Here is a 19288-nt window from a genome sequence, read left to right on the forward strand (position 1 = left end):
TCACATTACCAAGATTTTGACTTTGGCACGATACCAGCTCATAATACCTCGATTGCGATACTGAAACGATACTATAGCGAAAAAAGAGAAATAAGTATAACACTGTAAATCTACTCAATGCAAAAGCGAGAACACAAAATTGCCGTGTTTATTTGAGGGGTTTTGCTTCCATTATATGTCACAATATGCTATAATAAATTATATTATTATTATAATATTATAATTATAATAATAATTTAGTTTTGTTCCCAAGGTTTGGTAGATGATACACACTTCAGCAAATAACAGCCCCAGAACCTGTGCAAGCAATAAACTTGCAAAAACCTTCAGTTTTAGCATAGATTCAGACGAGCCCAACTTGTAATCTAAACATTGTTTCTCTTAAAATCAGTTATTTCTGTATAAGTGCAAAGCCTGATGTGGAAGCCATTGCCTTTGGTGGGGTTTGGCTCAACTCATACTAATTTAGGGACGGTTGACTGACCTTGGGCAATGTACTCCTCATTTACTGGTCTAGAATCTGGCAATGCTGTGTTTATTTTGCAGCTTCTTTTAGATTGACACATTTAGAGACAGACCAGACCTGTTATTTCACTGGTGGGGGCAGACACAGGGACTCTGAATGTCTGATGCAATAGCTTACCCAACTCGAGTGCACCCGACTCAATGTTGTATGTGCGCATGTACATTAACCAAGGCTAAACCAGGTCAAATCCGCAAGTGTGTTACTCACTTGTGGATATTTTATATTGACTTGAATGTACTATATATAAATACTATATACTACTATATATAAAAAAATAAAAAATAAATATATACATACACATATATATAAATACACACATTTTTTCAAAGTTACAAATTATTATTTGTTAGAGATGGCATTATTTGGCAACCAGTTAATTGATGTGAATTGATGTTATTTTACAGTCTGTTTTGATAAAGTAATAATTATAAGTTGCATTTTGGAGGCATAACAATAAGACAATTTATCAGTAGTTCTTAGTGAGGCAGCATAAGGGCACAGTAGGCACTTGAAACACATTAGCAACAAAAAAGGGAAATCATTATTACTTACCGTGTATAGCTCATTAAGGACCTTCATTAAGTCTTCCTGGAGCTGAAATGCAATTTCCTTGCTCTGGGAAAACAATTTAAAGGAATGGAAAACTGTGAGAACAAGCGAGCGAATTGCTTATTCAACATTTCAATACAGCTCCTAACCTTAGCAAAACTGACAGACTACAGACGCGCGAATGCACGTTTTGATAATGGGAGACAAATGAATGGCCATTACTAATTTATTTCATTCATATACACTATTCATATATACGTACTACTTTATTGTACACCATTTTTAAGATTTGTCGTAATTAATTATGATCTTCCTTCCACTCCATTTACTCCACTACAGTAAAGCGTATGAGTACAATCTTGGCGTGAATAAAGCTTTACCAATGCAATGAGCCTACAATTTGCAGATGTTGCTTCAAGATCTGAGAAACCCCCACAATCAAAGTGGAACAGATGTGATATGATCTATTCAAAGATTCCAAAATATTTATTGTCATTGTCCCAAAAAAAACAATGAAACAATTTCTGAAGTCATATAACTGAAGTTGCAAAATAAATGACTGACAGCATGTTGCCCTTTACAGTTTAACAGAAGGTTCATCCTTATGCAAGTTAAGTGGGCTTATGCACACATATTTTAAAGATGAAAAAAAAAAACTATTCTTTTAATTGTATTGTATGTACCAATGGTACCTGCTTGAAACTTTGGCCATACACTTTGGCCACACTCCGGAGACACTCCATTCTGAATATGGTTCAGTGCTGAGCGGCACTTTTAAGATTGATAAAACTTAACACTATACAGCCCAGAACGCCACAGCCAAACTGGTCAGTTGAAAAAAAAAAATCAGATACACAAGGAAGACACTCCTCACAAGGCTGCATTTCACGTGGATAACATTCTTAAATGGCTGGTGTCTGAAATTATTAGAACATCGTGCTGGTAAAGTAGCCTATCTGCAACACCTTAACTACCATCTGGACAAGCAATTACATATTTCCTAAAATTTTAACTGAAAAGACATGAGCCTTGACTAAAGGAAAAATCAATTTACAACCATCATTTAATTGGACACAATATTTGACTATCTGTCAGTGGTCAACCCAACTCCATTGAGAAGACTTGGAAGTGTTCCAGAGCTCAATGAAATAAAAGGCCTTGTGTGTTTGTGTGCTATGGAATAAACAACACCACATTATCCACTATATCATGATATATATATATAGATACGTATATAGGTATATACATAGATCTATCTATCTATCTATCTATCTATCTATCTATCTATCTATCTATCTATCTATCTATCTATCTATCTATCTATCTATCTATCTATCTATCTATCTATCTATCTATCTATCTATCTATCTATCTATCTATCTATCTATCTATCTATCTATCTATCTATCTATGATTTGCCTGATGATATACTTAGATTTACCAATTTTAGACAGACGAACAGGAAAAAAAACAGGTGCCACACAACAAAATATGCATGATTATTATTATGAGGATTTATCCCAAACAGCATGACATCTGAGCACACAGGGTAATAAAGATGTGTCTGATGGTAGGATGACAAAAATACACCCGTCTTTTCAAAACTGTTAGGCTCAAAGGCTTGCTGAGGCGTTAATTAGAGGCTGAGCAACGGCGAGGGTCTCCTATAACCTAGTAGACCTCCCACCACACTGCATTATTTTTAGACAATGTCACAGAAATTCCCTTTGAAATTCAATTACCAAAGCACTATGCAAAGGTCTTAGGTTATGGTATTACAACAATGCTATAATGACCATGTATCACTAGAATGTCATTCAGTAGAGCTTAGACTTCAGCCACAAAAGCGGAAAAAAAATTGGAGTGGCCGTAGTTGTTTGTCTGTGGAATGATGAACCAGATAGGCAGTGACAGCGGTCGTGGCATTCCAGATGCCCTCGCAAAACTAAATTCTGTATTTGCACCCCAGCTCTGATTGGTTGTTCCTTAAAAAAGTCAGGAGGAAACCATCATTGAATGTTTTACCATTTACTGTTGACTATGACTGCCGTAAAAAAAGATCCTTCAACAAGCTTGTGGTGTCTAAAACATCTGCTCAGTATTGTATACAACATGTTTGTTAGTTTCAAAAAGTATTGTAATACTATACAGTAGGTGTGGACAACAACAAACAGTAACTTTTCCAAAATGACTGTCACTTCTGGTGTAAATAAAAGATCAGTGACACAGATATGCAGTTTTCAGTTTCTCTACTGTGTACATGAATGAAAGGACCTTACCTCAACAAGGAGGTTAAATGTTTATGGTTATGGCTTGCAAGAGCCGGAAATAAAGATGGAACGAGAGACAGACAGACGAGATAGAAATAGTCACACAAGCTAAGCTGACACAAAGGCATGCCTCTAAGGCAAAGCCACTTTGTAATTTGGGTCTGTGGTGGGTTCATGTGACTCCAACAGCAAAGGAACTCATAATCCAGTAGGGAGTTGTCATCTTTGTGGTGGGCCAGGCGGCAAAGGACCGGTTTTGGTCATGAATCTATGGTCTTGATGCAGTGGGGTGAAGACCAAGTGATGTGAAATCAGGCAGATCAAGGCTGCATTCTCACATTTAAAAAGAGATGCATTTCACAAAATAATAATTCATATATAGTACTCATACATATCAGATCTTTCATTTAACTAAAATACTTGATGTCACTGTGAGGAAACTACCGAATATAAGACGACCCTGATTATAAGACGACCCCCTCTTTTTCAAGACTCAAGTTTGAAAAAAGACTTTTTGAACACCAAATTTAATTTTTATACAAAAAATATCTACAGTACATCTAAAGCATAAAAATTATAACAGTATATTCGAGAAAAAAAGCATGTTATTTTGCCTCATTTAAATTCGGTTTATTTTTAATTTTATATTCTGTACCATTAAACCTAAAACGTACACTTAATAGACCTCACCTTCTTAAGTAGTCGTGTGGAGTCCTCACTAATCTGCATGAACCTCATGATGACATTGTTGAGGTAAATGTCGCTTAGAGTTGCGTGGTCCTTGCTCTCCCTTCTCACCTGGTTCAGCAGCAGGTACCAACAGTTAACAGGGGACAGTAGATTCTGGTCTTTTCTAGTGGGAAAAGGAAGTTTTGAATCAGAACACAGGTGTGAAGTAGTAGTCTAAAGTTTCCCAAAGTCAAAAAAACATCAGGGCCTGTAAGAGATGCGTCATGGCCCTCCCTTGGTGTTTGTCCTAGATACTATCATTTCTGGGTCTAAAAGTCCAGCATGTACGACAAGAACCACATTGATAGGCATGACACACTTGGTTGCATGACATTTCTGGGGCACACACAGCTCAGGCAGCTCTCCATGCTTTAAATACTCCTTGCAGTGTGAACGTGGGGAGGCCGTGGGAGCAGGATTTTATATTCTAAAACAAAAGTTAAAGACTATATTAGTACGTAGCAATTGTCACAGTAGTCATGGATACGTCACAGCACATAGAAAGGATAATCATCTGAGACGAAAAGTGCTATGCTACTTCCTTTGTTACTATTCTTTGCAAGTGGTAGGATATTGTCCAGGCCAGAGTGAGTTACAGCCCTGCGTACGCTCTGACCTGCACTTCCTCTGAGTTAATCTATGACAGAAGAATATTAGTATGAATACATGTGAGATTTTAAGGATGGATGAGCGGTCAACAGGAACCATATGGAGAATCGCCCCTGCTTTTACCTCATGTGCACTTTGCACAGACAGGCAACACTTGTCAACACAACAGGTGAAAAACACACAACTTGGCCAGTGACATCGCCTTGAACCTTTAGCAATGCTGCCCAATCTGCTGCAAAGGTGAAAAGCATTTCTGCATATATGTACAGTATAACTGAGAAAAGGAAAGATAAAACATTCGTTGAAAAAAGTCCAGCAACAGGATGTAAATTCCATCTGATAAAAGCCAAGGCAGAATGATTAACTGGGTCTACATCCCCATGCATGTCATGTGTAAAGGAAGGGAATTTTAGAAGAAAAAAAAGTAGAGAAGAAGAATTAAATATGGGAATGGGCCTTAAAGTTTAAACGTTAAAATACACTACTGGACAACATTACACACACTCTGTCAACTAGCAATTACAATAAATCCTTACTACATAATACATCGGAAGACATCCACTCAGCAGGCGAGTGTGTCTGTGTGTTTATTAATTCATTCATATTTCCTCTTGCACGTGCCAATATATAATGTCCAGATGGCCACAGACAAGAAAGGGGACAGAGTAAATCACAACATATTCCAAAAATAGCTTTCTGAATAGCACAACAGTCCTAATCTCCCTCTATTTTGAAGTATCCGCTACGTTATTGCATTTAAGTTGAAGATCTGCAGACAGACGTTGCCTGTAGGGAAAAATGGACAGTGCAGATGAATATGAGAACTAACATTCCCTTTGATGAAGAAATTCAGTGTTGCTCACACAACATAATACCAGGAAAATCTCACTATGTCATCATTTCCTCCTTGACTTGGGCAGGAACTGGGTCAGACAAACAGACAGATAGAGGGGCCATAAGGACATCCTATGCAATTAGTAAACAAACTAGAGTCCATTTGGAGCATGGAAGGAGTGAAAATCACAACGATGGCAAATTGTTGGCTGCTGTTACTGTTTGGATGGGTGTTCAAGTCCTTTATACAGTCAAAATCTAGGAAGGGTGAATCTCAACAAAAAACATGCCCATATGACAGAAAGCTGCAGGCTTTGAAGGATTGCCATGTCACTGTGCAGGATATTGAAATGTGAGACTCTGTCAGGAGGTAAAATAGCGAAGTCCTCTCGTAGTGCACTGATAATATCAGTCATTAAAGCGCCACGGTGGAACCTTTTTACAGGAGTTGATTAGTCTTCAATACATTTTTCTACAGAGCTCCGGTGTGACATCATTCTATCAACACTGTCAGCAAATATTCTTGGGCCTGCACCCATGGGCCTCGGCCAGGCTCAGACAGAAAGGACAATGTGGGTGCCCCTTCCCGTGAGCTCACCTCATGTGGAAGGAGGCAATTTGAGCTGGATGGTGGCCAGAGGCAGGGACCCAGGTGGTTTGATCTCCAGTTACAGAAACTGACTCTAGGGACGTGGATCACCACCTCTCTGGCATAAGAGGAACTCACGTTCTGTTGTGGGACTTCAATGCTCACATGGACTATGACAGTGAGACCTGGAATGGTGTGGCTGGGAGAAACGCCTGGTACAACCTGATCCAGTTGCCACCCAATCGCAGGGCACATACAGACCAAAAAAAACATTCACACTGACAATCACACCTACTAAGAATTTGGAGAAGTCAATCGGCCTACCATGCATGTTTTTAGAAAACCAGTGAACCCGGAGGGATTCCGAAAACCCACGCAGGCATGGAGGAAACATGCACACTCCATAAACAAGGCCGGACCCGGAATCGAACCCTGCACCTCTGAACTACGAGGCAAACATGCTAACCAGTGCACCCATGTGTCGCATGTCATAATATATGTAATATAATTTGGCATAAAACAAGTGAAAAAAAAAATGCATTAGTGGAATTAGTTTGTATGTGAAGTATGGTATGAGGGCAGCAAAGGAAAAATATATGCAGCATATTGATGCTGTTTAGAATCAAAATATGTCATTTCAAATTCAGAATTGCAGCTTCACTGAAAAAAAAAACAGCAGGGGTTCCCTACAGAATGTTGCTTGTCTAGACTAATTACATAGAATTCTATAGCTGGTCATTGTGATGCTATTTTAACATTTTGCTACTCTGCCAAGCTGACCCACCATATGAAAAGTGACTCAAGGCTACAGGCCGAGTGAAAACTCATTTTTCACACCACAGACAAATCTGTCCAACAAAAACACGCCACAGAATGTGAACACGAAGGCTTCACTGTGTGCACCCTGTTTATATGGACACACAAATATAGGCCTCTGGCTTTAAAGCACACAGGAGTGTTTTAATGCAATTTAAACTTATTCTATTTGTTTAAGAAATATGCTCCTGTGACCATACACCATGCAATGTAAACTACAGCCCTTCATACATCCAGTCCATTAAACGGTAAACAGTCAAACAGCTGCTTGAGCAATTGAATCTTCCTACAGCTCGCAAAGTTTATTCAGAGTCTGGAAGAAAAAGTATACGTTTTATTTTTATTCCCTCGACAAGTTCAAACAATATGCTAATGTTTGCCTTTTTTAGTGCACCTCATCAGTACAAACTGGGTCGAGAGAGGGAGGACACGGAATAGACGTTGCTAAAATAAAAGCAGACCAATGGTGCCAGTTAGCGGCTTCAGAATTATTTTGTGCAGCCATAAGTTCCAAACATTACTTCTGAGTCAGTCTTTTTATAACCTGAAATGTTATAGTAATTATTTTAGTACAATTACAGTATATTTATTTGAGGATCTTAAACATGAAGTTGGGGAAACTATGCAACAACTCCAAAAAATACTTTGAGAAGGGAGCGAAACATTTTCCCAGCATTGTATGTGTAATAATATATATTACATTGAAACTTTATTAGCAACGATAAAACTGAGCACCGTTTATGTTCTTTGTCTTTGTAAAGCAAAGCTGACACCGTGCTCGTGCAGGTGTACTGTACCTAAGTTTGTGGCAGATTCATTGTTTTTTAAACCAAAGGAATGGCCTCAAAAGCAGACACATACACAAAAACACTCACACACACACCACACACAGACTGCGTGACACCATAAACTGAACAAAGACACACACACACATGCATGCACAAAGACTTTGTGAACTCACTTGTACTGTTGGTGGTCCTTTGTGCTGCGAGTCTTGGCCATAAAGCGTTCAGCCAGTTTCTCAAGGTTTCTGGAGTATTCCATCTCAATCTCTGCCTTCTTCCGGAAGAAATCCTGAAGGTCCTGCAGCAGCTGGACCCTCATGTCTGTCTGCTGGTCCATGCATTTCTGCTGCTCCACTAACTGGGACCGGATCTCTGATACAGACAAAAAAAAAAGTGGAAATGTGTTTTTGGTCTTCTGTATTTTAAAATTTGATACACCAAAAAGTAAAACCACTGGCTTACATCACATATGTTATGGTTTGCCGATTTTTGGAACCTCAACTGACCAGCTACTACTACACATTGTAGATACCATCTAGTTTTGACAATATAAATGCATCAATAGTTATTATATACATAGTAGTCGTCAGACAAACTGATTTTAACATGCTGTATGCAAGACTGGAATAGCTATAGTTCTGAAGTCAATCCATCCATCAATTTCATCCTGTGTCGTCTAAAATGTGTCTGAAGACCTAAAGTGTGTGATGGGGGATTGCGTATGGACAGCGTGGTCGGGGTAGGATACGAAAGCCTGGTACGAATCCTTTCAAACAAGACTGCTGAGAAGAGATAAGCGTGATAAGTGAACCTAAACAAAGCATGGACAAAAGCCTCTACAGTACATGACACCTATCAACATGTACTGTTTCAAATACATATTAACAATCAATAATAATTATCAAGACAAAATTGATGATGTTTCATGATGTGACATTGTTGTCATGTTGACAGAAGACAATAGTGACATGCAAGAATAAAAAGGGACATAAAACGGTCAGCAACAAATCCAGCTGACTGATGGTGTTACAGTGTGTGTGCCCCCAAAGAACACACAGTGTCGAGACAGACAATGAAAGAGCACCGTTTGGTCTCTGTGGAGATCAGTTTAGACTATAGCCTCTTTGTTTCTATCCTGGGTGATATCCAAATATTCCACATTTGGCCACATCACATAATTCCCATTGCCATTGTCATCGGGGCAGATATGGTCAAAGTAGCATCTAGGCCAGTTCTATTGTCAAAGAAACTGCCTTGTAAGCGAGATGGATGCTATTCTCACATCCCGCAGCTCTAGAGAAGCAGGGCTTTAGAAACTTTAAAAGTTTGCTGACTGTTGGAGTGACAGACACAGCATTTTTCTTTTTTTTTACCTTTTGTGGAACCTCACTAATGTGCTCATAGTTCCATTGCAGCAATTTCCAAAAGGTGACTTGCTTGCAAATGTTGAAATGCATCATGAAAAGACGAGAAAGTTTTTACAGGTTTTGTTCATTAGTCTTTCAGAGAAACTATCTGGGACATGTTGCCACCACTTCAAATATTGGCTTGCATTTGCAGTGTTCCTCTACAGTACAGCAGTACCTGAACTAGTAGATGAAAAAAGACAGAGGTTATGCTACACTAACATCTACTTTGCAAGCATTTCTCTGAATGATTAATTATTAAAGATGTGGTTGTCCTAAAGCCATTAAGACATGTGACTGATGTGCTCGTGGCTTCTAAAACCACAGGGAAAGTTCTCAATGAAAGCAATCTACAGTGATCCTGAGACTCTGTGTCACATGTGGATGCTCACGGTCATCGATAAAAAATTAAAGATCATAAGGAAAGTATGGCCCTAGTATGATGCGCTAAGTTTCCATGATGCAGATTATTGGTATTCACTGCCATATTAGAATGAGAGCAAAAATAATGAAAGGAGTCAGAATGATGGTACAAAATGTATTCAAGATTTTATCCAACAGAGACAGACAACTAAAAGGCCTGAATGATGCACTTACAATTCAAATCTTAACGTGAGAACAAATGGAAAGCTACGAGATGATTAACATGTACATATAATGCCATTCTCGCAAATAGAAAAATAAATACAAGTGAAATTGCAACTGAAATTTAAAATCAAAGCTGCAATATACAGAGTAAACTGAGAGGGTCTGTTTTCCACCATCAGATTGTCTGCCTATATGTTGAAAAAAAAAAAAAAAAAAGCCAACAGCTGTCCCACCTTTGTACTATAGGTTGGAGAAATTAAGTGCTGAGAGAGAGATAAAGGCGGCTCAAGCTCAAATGTCAAGGCAGCATGTTATTCTCAACAAAGCTGACCTCGGGCGAAAGACTTGACTGTACAAGCATTGGACTTAGAGTTTGGATGGTTGTTTTGGGTAACAAATACCGTGAAACCCCTTCGGTGATTAGATAAATACTTTTAAACTGGGTATCACTCAAGAAACATCTTCATCAAAACCAACAAACTTTCAACTCAAGGAATACAAACTTCCCCTAAGGGGAAACCAATTAAGTTGAAGACGATTTGTTATAGCACTAAGATGAAGAGGAGGAGCAAAATAAGACCTCACCAAGAGTACACCTGGACTTTGAACTTACTGGGGAACAGGCAATATTGATGGCCCTTCATGTAAAAATGCTGCAATGTCCTGCCATGCCCGACAGTATGCATCTACAGACCTTTACTTCTATGGGAAAATTTCACCTCGTTTTATGTTTATCACAGGCTTCTGAAGGCACCTAAAGCTCTTAAGCACCCCTCAATTTTGAATAGGTGAGCTCAGTCACACTGAATATAATCCTGTAGTTTATGTATTTTTTGTCTTCCTTCACATCATGTGAATGGTGTTTCCCAGGGATCTGGCTCAGTAGCCAAACTGGAATCCCAACCAGCAGTCTCAGTAAGCATGTTTTCATGACAAAGAGGTGAATTACATAGATACTGAAGAAGTGTTATTAATGCAATCAAACCTAGTCAGTCATTTTGTTTTGATGCAGTAACCGCTCCGCTTTATTGTGTTATACATTCCACATCAATTGCATTCGAGATGAGCCATATGTTTTGCAGACATGCAAGCCATTTTTATGTATTTAACTACTATTAATCTTTACGAAAAGAGCAACTTTGTTCTACTGAAATAGATATCACATAGATAGAATATCCCAAAGTAAGAAATCTTGTGCACGTGTTTGATTTGAGTTAACTAAAAAGGAATTTCTGATTCATGCTGGATTAGGCTCGAATATGACCTGAAAGACAGCAATGCAGTTTTTCAATGGCAGTTTTTAAGTGTTTATTAAAAAGTCACATTGAAGAACAAGGTGTTTCTTTTCACATAGCACAGAGCATTCTCGTCATACCACCAAGATGGAGACTAGCATTATGTTTCAAAGTAGAGCTTTTTTTATTTAAGGGCTCTTTCCCACAATGCAATGTAATTATCATCAGCATCTCTATCGAAACTTATTATTGGCTCCCCACCAGCAACTTCCTCTCCTGGCCAGTCTTACTTAAGAATACATTCTCCTGAAAAAGCTAAATTGTACAAAACCTGTTGTGTAAGTGGTTATCAAAAATAGTTTGTTCAGACAATTAAGATGATCTCGGAGTGAATAACGTGTATGAATAATGAAGTGGTTGATTACCACTATTTTCATAACTTCATTGGTTGGATCAGGAGTAAGATTGCATTTTAAAGAGTCTACTCTACAGGAAAGAGCAACAATAGAGCACAGGAGAGCTGATACTATGTGTTCAGGGCATAAACACAGATGGGAGACATCTGCCTTCCTTTCTTATTTGTGCTATACCAACTAAACAGCAAAGAAAAACAGCAATCCGTTGGTCATGTGTTTTCTGTCTCAACAGTGAGCACCGCTTGCTACACCCCTCCCATTACCTCGCCACAAAAAACAGTGCCTTACAGGATGTGTGGTTTCTGGGCCTTTGATGGGGTTAAACCAGCAGAGGAGCAAGAGGGCTCTGGGAGGAACAACCCTACTATTCAAGACCAGGCCTGTAATTTTAGAAGCAAGGCCACGTACTTAATGCAAGCATGCTTTAAGAAAGGAAGAGGGAGATACACAAAGGGAATGATTGGGGTTATTATTGTCAGGCCAACTTTAAATAATTATCATAAATTAATTTTTTCATAAATCGAAGGGCTGCAATGTACATAAGTACAAGCCAAATCAAGAATATTTGTCACATTGTCATATAGATGGATGTCTAGTAGTACTTAGGACTTCTGAAAAGGGTGTACTTTTATTCCAATCTGATGCATGCTGTCTGTTACAAATGAATATGCGGAATAAAAACTTGATTTTTGCTACTCACCGTCACTCACAGAGCGCCGTCATTTGACATATTATCACATCATATTGACTTTGCATCTTTGATTAGACAGCAGAAACGCTACCCGTGAATGTGTAATATATCTTGTGCAAGTGTAGAATTACAATCCTTTATAACATTACAGCCTCGGACACTGCCCCCTCATGCCAGCAGTCCAACACAATAAATGAAAAGAAACAATACATCTTAAAATATTAAATGCATCCAACACAACACCTACAATAATAACTGTGATGGCAGAGTAAAACGAGATGTCTCCTTCAACCTGAAAGGCAGCAATCACAGTATTTTTTAAAACGAAAGTGTCCCTGTCGAAAGTCTTCATTTAAGTTGAAAAGGGAAAGAATGATCACAAGGTGTGTTCACAGCATTGTTTTATTTATTATTCCTGTTGTTGACATTGATTTTTTTTTATATTATTTTAATTCTTCAGAAATACACCTTTTTTTATATCTGCGGAGTATGGTGGCTGACAGAGAAAGTAAATTATCTTCCAAGATTTCACAGTCAGTGCATTAGTGACCAAATTAAGACAAGATCCTTACAATACAATTTATACGGCTGTTTTGTTCATACTTTTTGTGATATTTTTGTTTGATGGTCGATGGTGAGAATGTCAAATCATGCGTACCTTTGATCAACAAAACTTGGGGAAACACTGACCTAAAAATTACTTTCATCAAACAAAGATCAAGTTGTTAAATAAGTCTCATGTGCGATTTTAAAACTGGGGAGGGAATTTGCACCCGAGTATGACGCAACAACATCTGTAGAGGCAAAACTGCACCAAGACGGCATAATAATGAGGCCGTCTTGGTCGTGAGAGGCTGCTGCAGTGCAGCTGAATTTGATGCTAGAAAGTGAGTCATGGATCCAAATGCATATTCCATTTCTCCTTCCCAATATTCAAGTTCACCTAAGAAATCCCTGCTCACAAAGAAATCTGCTAGGATGAATGCATGTTTATGTCATATCGATGACCATGCAAACAAGAAGGAGGGACCAATATTTTATCGAGCATTCATGCAGTAAACTTTTATAGCCTTTTCCTCACCAGGGATTGATTTTAAAGACCAAAGAGCAAGCTAACGTAAAGCAACCCACATTTTTGTCCTTGCTCATGTTTCAGACTGACTGACCCCCACCGTATTTGTACCGGTTAGACAGCTCAACCTGTCCCCTTCAAGGAACAGGGCAGCAGTGATTGATTTTTCACAAACTATCGGCGGTGAAAACTAAGCTTTGGGGAATGTCCACAGTGACGACTTGTTTTCTCAGGGGGAACCGGAGGCCACAAAAGGGGCTAAATGATCAGCCCTGTCAAAAACTACTAAAGAGAAAGAGAAGATGAGAGAACAAGGAGTTGTCTCAAAGGCTGAACTTCCACATAATTATAGTATGTCACTATGGAGGAAGTGACAGAGTTAAGCACTGTTTTCCCCTCCCACCTACCCTCAGGGTGCCTTTAACGGGCAATCATTTCCAATTTTCGGAATACCGGAGCCAACTTGAGAGATGACGCTCAGACAAAGAGATGCCATGCCTTCTACTAAAGAAATGTTTGTCAAAGCATCGAAGTCCTTTGTAATTCTTAAAGCATGAGCATCTCTACAAGACTGGACAGGTGAAAGCAATGCCAGTTATTCTCATAGACCATAGCAGCACACAAATCCAGTCAATGCTTTAGGATTACCGCATGAGGACTGAGGCACAGCTAGAGAATGCCATCGGCTAGAGGGCAGCTGTTCAGAGTAATGGACAAAGAGAGGAGAGAAAGAAAAGACGAAAAAGAACAGGCAGATCAGCTTTCAATGCTCTTTGTCTCGCTACACTGCAGTCAGCAAGACTAGGTCTTTGGCCTTTTCTGTCTTCAACAGAGCTAAGAGAATCTTTCGTGACTGTGTGTGAGACCAATGCAGTTGTGCATGTGGTGCAAACTCGGCCAGGTTGCTGTGCATCATACACTTGGATACTCCGCTAACACATGAGCCCCTAGGGAGACGGCGGTGTCTTCGACATGGCCTGATTAAAGAGAGAGCTAGATGAGGTATGTCCACACTTTACAGTGGACGTGAGCAAGCTGCAAAGTCCTCTGAGCAAATGTAGGTCCACTGATGGTGATGACTAAGAAGATATACTGTATTAGTTAGTGCCTTACATGGAGAAGGTACTTGGGTTAGCGTTTTTATTTTATATATAATTTTATACATTTATCTACATATATATATGTATATATATATATATATATAGCCCTTTTTATTTTATTCCTTCTTCTCATCTATTGCAAAAATGCAACTGTATATGACTTGAGGCCCAAAGACAGAAAAAGATTGCTCCTCATGGAAACAGCTGACCAGCATTGTACAAGAAGGATGAAAATGGAAACTCTTCAGAAATGCAAAATACACATTTTATACAAGCCTGTGATTAATGCCGACTTGAGACAGTAATACATCGCAATGAAAATAAAATCTCTGCCACCAATATGTATTAACATTTTGGTAGCTTGTCATGGAAAAAAAAGTTGGAATTTACAGACTTAGACAAGGAAGAAAAACCTCAGAACTCAAATTCTCATCAAGCATTCATGACTGCTGGAAACTGGAGCAGTGGTATATGGTTGACAGCTTTACTATTTTCTCTTTATTTGACTGCTAGCATCCCATAGCCATGTATCCATAACTGGAAACATAAAAAATAAAGGTAGTACGTGGAGCATAAATGAAGGACAACAGGACACCGGGCCTTGTGTATGCCACTTTCATCCTCTCTCTCCTGGAGCCTTGATTTTGTCTTGGAAATTCAGACAAAGCTGAGCAAAGATTTTTAGGTAAAGGGGTAACCCCTGGATTAAAGCAGTAATAAATCAATATTAAAGATATCCAGTGGATGACGGAATCATTTTTCTTTTTATAGCACAAAAGCCTGCTGTCAGCCAGCCAGCCAGAATGGGATTCTTCCACACAGGGTGGTCCTTGCTTATTGATTATGAAGGCAGCCGCCACAAAGCCGACCTCACTCAGGTCACGAGGTCTTGGTGGAAGAAAGGGAAAAAAGGGCAGGAATGATTAGAAGTCACAAGATTAGTAAATTAAACACTCACGCATGTTTCGGGATGGATCGGAGTAAGATGATGACGTAATGGAGGAGCAATTGCCTGGGAAATAATTATCTCTTTCTCTAAATTGCGCTCAAGCCAACCAGATGTAACGGAAATGTTGGAAAGTAATATTCCTGGATCAGATAAGCGCTCACAGCTGTGAATTTAGTTAATATTGTTAACATTTAAGACTGTATTTTGTGTTACTATGTGAATGACGTCAATCACTCAGTAAGCCTACGGAGAACAGTGTCTTTGAGTATAAATGACTTCGATCAAACACAAAAATCATCCACATTCCAAACTGTTTCCTGTGGTGTGAATATTGTGATAACTATTGCAAAAAATGTAGTGTTAATGTGAACTTTGGAAAAGGAAGCAGCCAGAAATTGTGCTAGTAGCAGATTTCTGCTCATCTGACTAACATGGGACATCTTACATGAAGCAGATGAATCTGATGAACACAGATGAAGATTAAAATAAGTCAGCTCTTATGACTTCTGCTTTAGTCTCACAGTGACCTCATAGCGCCTCATCCCCTTCCCCCAATCTCATTGCCACTAATCCAGTCCTACTAGGTGGCAGGCAGCAGCATGGCCTGATGGTCAAAGTATGTCTGTCTGCCTTCCTTTTTCTCCATCTGCTTGGAGTCCAGCAGCCATTCAAAGGAATTAAAGTTGTCCGTATCCAGAAAAAATCTCTCGAAATCCTGCTTAGACCCTCCCTGTTCTGTTAATTTCTCTCCTCATTTGAATTCTTCCGTTCACTTTCCAAGTCTGCTCCAATTCTATTATCACGGTTGTACTTTCTATTAGCTAATGGAGAGTTACACTCAATCACATCCTTCTCATTACCACACGAGTCGGGATCCCACTTTAAGGCATGACACAAAGCAGTAGCGAGACTGGGAGGCGCCGTCCAGCAAAACATGACAAATATACAAACCTATTTTGAAAGGCCAGTGCCTGCCACACTCGACAACATTTATTCAAGTAGAAACATCGCACCACAGTGGTTTTGACTGACAAATCATTTGTCAGTTTCAAAAAAGACTACTCAAATAGTGCATTTCTGCTGTTGAAATTGAGTAGTTAAGCGTAAATAACAACGGCAATAACTGAATCTTTAATCCCTTTATAACATACCGTGAATTAATGATAAGAATGCAAGAGTATTGTTTTAAAAAAGCAAGCTGCATGATGGAGAGTGTGCTTTCGTGCTGCTGTTGCACAACCTCTGTGTCAACTATAAAAGCACCCATTTTTTACTCTTTTTTTGGAGCGTTGCAACTACATATATCCGGGGACGGCAGGGAAAGTGATGCTTTGGTTGTGTTGGGCAGAGTTTATTAAAGCTGCAAAAAGGATGTGTGGCCACAGAGGTGGCCATCAATAGCATCATTTAACCACCAGTGCACACAGAAACGCCACACCCAATTCCATACCACAAACTGGGGATGCACTAAGCACACAAACACACACGCACACACACACACACATTTTAACTTCAACGTTGGAATAAATTGTTTGCCTTAAGATAACTTTCCATATTTAACCAACTACGGACGACTGCGCACAAATAAAACAACATTCTTTATGAACCCCAACATTTTTTGTTTAGGATTAGTGGCATCAAAGCTTTTCTGCTGGGTTACAAGAAAATAAAGAATAACCTTTAAATCAGTGCTTTTTCCAATTGTGACTTCATTTGTTTTACACACCTGTTTGGAAGTGAGTTTGCAGATACATTGGCTCCGATTTTGACAGTAATGAAGGCAGGTCAAAGAGGGCAGCCTTCATGATGGTGTGGGGGGTGTACCCCTGTCAGAAGCTCAATGCGTGCCGCCATAAAGTCATGACCTCAAGACAATGAGTGTTTGACATCAAATCTGCATTTGGAGACATGCCAATAGCTGCGTTGTCCTGTTAAACGTATCGATAGCAACAGGCCTGCACTTTTAATGTCACTGCACTATTCAAATTACTCAAAATCAACCAATGAACAATAGAAAGTAAGATGAATATGAATAATACTGCTGGCTTTAAGGTAACACAATAATGCATCAGGTTCATACAAAAATAACAGCTTCTATATTGCAAGTGCACTCAGAAATGAGCAAAGAAAATAAACTCGGTCCATTAAAAGACACTGAAAAATACATAATAAATATTGTTACAACAGATTATTTTTGTTGATTGTTGAACTGTTTCACTTAGCTTTTAAATCTCTAACTCTGCAACTAAAGTCTTTTAAATGTTGTACTTTTAAGTACAGCACGCTAAATGACGTGTATGAGATACGTGTTATCCATGAGATTTTACAGTACATGTAGGATTTGCCGATACAGAGTTCCGAACAGATACTTCGGCGAGGTATTAAGGACAAAACAAATAGTGCATCCAATTTTTATATGGCTAATGGATTTGTGGCTTCAACCAATAATAATGGCTGTCAGATCATTGTGAAGTTAAAACTATGTGCAAGAGAGAGTTGTTGTCTTGGTTACTCGTTTTTAGCATCTTGCGCAAGCAACACACTGAGCCGCTGGTTATCCAGCTCCACTGCAGGAGGCATGCGACGTAATGTCACTGCAACACATAAAACTTTGTGCTGCGACAAAATCCAGGGTCTTATGAAAACAGAATACGGTAACTGTCTGAGTCACTAGCGCTAGATCCAAATACATGAACTGAGACAACCCATCAAAACAAAATAAAACTGTGCGCATGAAATAGATCAGATGCATTTAACCGCTCGCAGCATGAGAGTTATGAGTCTTGCTCCAATGAACTAACCTTATGACCTTTAGAGCAGGGATTCCTGAACAAAATCTGCCTTGTATTGTGCCACAGATTGAAATGCTGAAATATATTATTTCATAAGCAGGTACACAATTTCAACACAATGTTGTCTATGTTTTCGCTCTTGATCTAAAACCAACCAAAAAAGCTAAAGAAACATGAGTTAAGTAGAAACATACGTGGGGCAATTTAGTCACAGATCTCACTTGGTTACGGTTACACAAAATGAAACAACGGTTAATCAGTGGCTAGGTTTATCTGCCAATTGCTGATCAAGTTTAAACGTTAGCTCCTTGTGTGCAGCCAACATCAGCAATTCCAAAAACTTTATAAAATAAGCAAGACACAGGAAAAAAAAAGCTTATACTTGAAAAGCAGAAAGTTCTGTGAGTTCCAGAACATACATTGTCCAAACATCGGTCTCGATTGTTATGCAATATCGGCGTTAAATGTATTACTTCATTGTTTTCCAAGTAATGTTTCAAATGTTGGCTTGTAATCAAAGCTTGATGAATGTGTCCATCTTGAAACAAAAAAATCTGAGTTCAATAACACAACTTATTGTAGGCCAATCGCAAAGTAAAAGGTTTACTATTGTATCCTACCTACTCGCCATGAAATTATTACTCAAGGGTGCCAGGCCTTGGTTGGTATCAGAATTGAATTGCAACATCACTCAAACAAAACCATTTACTCACCCATTCCCCTCAGGGGATTCATAGAAAGAGTTTGTGTTGGATCTAACAAAAGCTTTTCTGAGCAGCGCATTTATGTCACTTGACATATGGGAAGTTTCTCATCATCATTTCTAGAGCTGCGTCTCTTATGACTATGTATCATGCCCTGTTACAGGCCTTAGTCATCAGGAGGAGAAGGAAGGTCTTAACATTTTTTGCAAATGGGATTCTTTTGGCCAGCACATGCAAACTCTTCAAGCAGCACGGCTGGCTGACTTAAAATGCCAACAACCTCCCCCCTCGGTTGCTCCATAGAGGGAAGTGAATAGCACTCTGGAACATTTGTAGTCCAATGGCCCCTGAAGTCATTACTGGTGAAATCAATCAAAATATTGATAATATCGACATTAAGTCAGTATAAATATCAGATTGATACTAGCGCGAAAGGATCAATATCGAAGCTTCAGTTTCGCGCTTGTGGCTCACCTTGAACAACTTGAACTCTTTAAGCACATATAAGATGCAAAAAAATCAAAGGGATACATTTTATTAAAATTTTGCATAGTAGTTTCTGAACTTTGGTAACTCATGGGTAAAAGGCAGACTTTATTAACCAATAATATTTGGCCCAACTATGTCG

The 19288-nt window shown here is 39.0% G+C and overlaps 1 protein-coding gene across 2 annotated transcripts in view; it reads right to left on the reverse strand.

Annotated features, from left to right (window-relative positions):
* Window positions 1–19288, reverse strand: part of srgap1a (SLIT-ROBO Rho GTPase activating protein 1a) — a 41925-nt gene that overhangs the window by 20840 nt on the left and 1797 nt on the right. For both annotated transcript variants that reach the window (XM_088378052.1, XM_088378053.1), the window contains 3 exons: window positions 7884–8079; window positions 4036–4198; window positions 1079–1141 (listed from right to left, as the gene is read on the reverse strand). In XM_088378052.1, the coding sequence (XP_088234178.1) occupies window positions 1079–1141; window positions 4036–4198; window positions 7884–8079 (422 nt within the window). The remainder of the gene's footprint in view (window positions 1–1078; window positions 1142–4035; window positions 4199–7883; window positions 8080–19288) is intronic.

This window comes from Syngnathus floridae, chromosome 6 (assembly GCF_059516105.1).
Source record: "Syngnathus floridae isolate MCC-2025c chromosome 6, RoL_Sflo_1.0, whole genome shotgun sequence".
Classification (NCBI taxonomy): Eukaryota; Metazoa; Chordata; class Actinopteri; order Syngnathiformes; family Syngnathidae; genus Syngnathus; species Syngnathus floridae.